At 64.8% G+C, this 3,062-nt stretch overlaps 2 protein-coding genes across 2 annotated transcripts in view; both read right to left on the bottom strand.

The window, feature by feature from the left end:
* The window catches only part of ZPR1 (ZPR1 zinc finger), a 12,641-nt gene extending 11,274 nt beyond the window's left edge, over positions 1 to 1,367 (bottom strand). The window contains 4 exon segments of the mRNA XM_009895931.1: positions 3 to 849; positions 1,094 to 1,136; positions 1,139 to 1,201; positions 1,319 to 1,367. Of these exon segments, the coding sequence (XP_009894233.1) occupies positions 3 to 849; positions 1,094 to 1,136; positions 1,139 to 1,201; positions 1,319 to 1,367 (1,002 nt within the window).
* Positions 1,368 to 1,995: 628 nt separating this feature from the next.
* LOC104296098 (apolipoprotein A-I-like) overlaps positions 1,996 to 3,062 on the bottom strand; it is a 6,896-nt gene continuing 5,829 nt past the window's right edge. Inside the window, exon 3 of the mRNA XM_009895930.1 lies at positions 1,996 to 2,085. Coding sequence (XP_009894232.1) covers positions 1,996 to 2,085 — 90 coding nt within the window. The remainder of the gene's footprint in view (positions 2,086 to 3,062) is intronic.

Genomic DNA, 3,062 nt, shown 5'->3' with positions numbered 1-3,062 from the left:
GCGTCGAGGCGGGCGTGCAGGTCCTCCACGGCGGGCGGGCTGTCCTGCGGGTCCCCCGGGTGGGAGGGCCGGGAGGAGGAGAGCTTCAGCCTCATCTCCTCCGTCTCCTGGTCGAGGGCCCGGGTGAAGTCCTGGATCTGGAGGTACGTGTCCCTCCGGAACTCCTCCACCCGCCGCTGCACCTCCCGGGCCAGCTCCTCCGCAGGGGCCTGCTGCTGTTGGAGGCTGCCGGGGTAGAGGCTCAGCTTCGCCTTCAGCTGCTCCAGGTTCCCCTGGATCTTCTGGTGGAGGTCCCTGGCGTTCCAGGTCAGCTTTGCAGAGAGCTCCTGGATGTACTGGTTGAGCTTCTCTGGGCTGGCCTGGGTGTGAGGGACGACGTTTCTGTGCAGCTCCTCCACGTTGCGGTGGATCTCGGTCACCAGCCTGTCTGCGTAGGGCTGGAAAATGTCCTTCACCTGGTCGGTGTGGAAGGCGATCTTGTCGGCATAATGAGCCATGAACCTCTGCACCTCGTCTGCACCCTCCAGGAGCTGAGCCGTCGCCTCCCGGCTGGGCATAAGGTGCCACCGGAGCTCCCGGGCTTTCAGGGACACCTGGTCCAGGAGCTCATCTGTGAACGGCTGCAGCCGGTAGCGAAGATCTTCCAGGTGCTTGCCGACCTTGTGGTGGACTTCGTCCACGTACGGGGACAGTTTCACCCTCAGGCTCTCCAGCTCTTTCCTGATGAGTTTCCGCAGACTGTCCGAGTCGTGGTAGAGCCGGGGCTGGAGGCCTCTGTTGAGGGGCGCCAGCTTCTCCAGGAAGTTTCCCATGTAGCTGACCCCATCCTGAATACTTCCCTTCAGGTTTCTGCACGAGACAGCAGACGCGCTTTACTGAGCACCCCTGAGTGACTGCAGCATCTGAGCTCTGCCCTAACACACCCCGAATAAAAGCTGTTGACAGCCACGAGGGCCGTTCCCGTGAGCTTTTCTGTCTCGGGAAAGAGAGTGTGCTGGTGGGGCCTGGGGGAGCTTGCAGGGGCACCACAGGGGGTTACCCTGCATGGGCACTGCAGGCTGCCCCCCCCCCCAGCCCCGAGCAGCGTACTCACACGATGTCCCTGCCCAGCTTGCTGCTCTGGCCGTGCTCCAGGCCTTGTCGCTCGTCAGCTGGCTGAGTTACTCCCAGAAGCCGCTCTGTGCCGTCTCAGCCGGCGACACTGTGGGGAGGGAGGGGGGCAAATGGTTAGTTGGGCAGCTGTGGCACTGCCCACCCCCGGCTCTGCCCGCTCCTGCTGCTGCCGGTCATTCCCCAGTGAGCTGCACTTGGCACCCACCGGGTAAGGTGGCCAGGAGGGTGAGGAGAAGCGCAGCCTTCAGAGGCATGGTCCGCCCGGCCAGCACGCCGCTGTGCTGCGGAGAGAGACAGAGAAGGGGCACGTTAGCTCACGCCATGGCGCGTGTCTCCTCTCTGAGCACCTGAGGCTCGGCGGGCCCTGTGCTTCACGCCCCCCCTCGCTGCTTTCCACCAGGACCTCCCTCCTGGGGTCCCCAGGAACACAACCAACACGCACATGAAATGCCACCTGGTTCCTCTGGCCAGACAAAGTTCAACCACCTGGCTCCTGGTCGCCTCCCGTGTCCCTGCTGCAGGGAGCTGGCCCGCGGCTCCCTTTATATAGGCCCAGCGGGAGGCAGAGGAGCGCAGGCGATAAGGCGCATCTGCAGGGGTAGGCTGTTTGGACCTCACTCCGTGTAAACACAACGTGGAGGTCCGCGGACGTTCCTGAGAGGTGACGTGGGGGCCGGTCATCTGACTGCCTGCCGTCCCTTCGCCTGCCCCACACCACTCCCATCCCACCGCCCTGGCTGGCCTGACCTCGCTGCAGCCGCGGGCAGCCTTAACCCCCTCGGTGCTGCGAGGCTGCGCTGCCCTGCCTCTCCCCGAGTGTCTCCCGGGCAGAGATCTCACGCCGGAGCTGCCCAAATGCCGGCCAGCCACCATCCCCCTGGATCAGCCCTTGTTTTCCCAGCGATAAGGGAGCCCTCGCTGCTTGCTCTGCAGGTTTCTCGGGATGAGGCTGACCCTGCCCTTGCCGCCGACCTTTGCGTCGCAGAGCAAACGGTGGGTGGGAGCTGCCAGGGAGGCGGGGGGTGCAGAGCAGCAGGACGGGGATGGGGACGGGGACACTAGCTGCAGCTTACCTTCTGGTTGCTCCTGGCGCAGGGGCTCGCAGCCCAAACCAGGGCAAAGGGAGCCCGGACCTCCGGGATGGGGCCAGGGTGGGTGCGGGAGGACAAGCCTGGCTCAGGCAGTGCCAGGGAAGGGTGAAATGAGCGCAGTGGCCGTGTCTGCAGCCCGGGCAAGAGAAGACGCCTTCCACATGGGCTGCCTGCTTGCACGCTGCCAGCTGCACGGCCCCATTTCCCACTGGGATACCAAACCCGCCACGTTTTGAGGTATTTCCTCCGCAAGTTGCCTTTCCCCCGGGGAAAAAAAAAGGCAACGTTTTCAGCTCGGTTCTCATCCCCGTGCAAAGTACCAGCTGCTGACACCAGGCTTTTAAATCAGGAGAGCGCTGCAATGTTTGCACTGAAGCAACCCAGCAAACAGGGACCCACTGGGACCGATGTCTCCCCGGCGGGGCTGGGCTGGGTGGTCGGGGTGCGGGGCTGGGGGGCAAAGTCCAGCACACCGCAGGGATGAAACTCCAAGCAGTCGCCAACACTCCTCTGGCACCAAAGTCCACTCTGCTCCCTGGCCCGTGGGGACGCGCAGGGTTGCCCTGAACATCCCTCCTGCTGCTGCAGCCCATGCGGGAAATCGCTCCATCCGTGGGAGCAGTCCTTGCAGGGCGCCCACCAGCAGAGCGGCTCGGGGTGCTCGCTGTGGCCCAAAGTCCCCTTTTCTTCTCCCTGAGCCAGGAATCTTCTGGGGAGAAGGGCCCTCTCCCCACCAGCCCGAGCCCCGCTGCATCTGGGCACGGTCCCTGCAGGGCCGTGGGGTGGGGGGATGAGGTGTCCACCACCCACCCAGCGCGGCCTGCAGGGACCTGTCGCCCGTGGCAGCAGGTAGGCAAC

The sequence above is a fragment of the Charadrius vociferus genome, unplaced genomic scaffold (assembly GCF_000708025.1).
Source record: "Charadrius vociferus isolate BGI_N301 unplaced genomic scaffold, ASM70802v2 scaffold172, whole genome shotgun sequence".
NCBI classification, from domain to species: domain Eukaryota; kingdom Metazoa; phylum Chordata; class Aves; order Charadriiformes; family Charadriidae; genus Charadrius; species Charadrius vociferus.
This window is presented reverse-complemented; position numbering and strand designations above follow the sequence as displayed.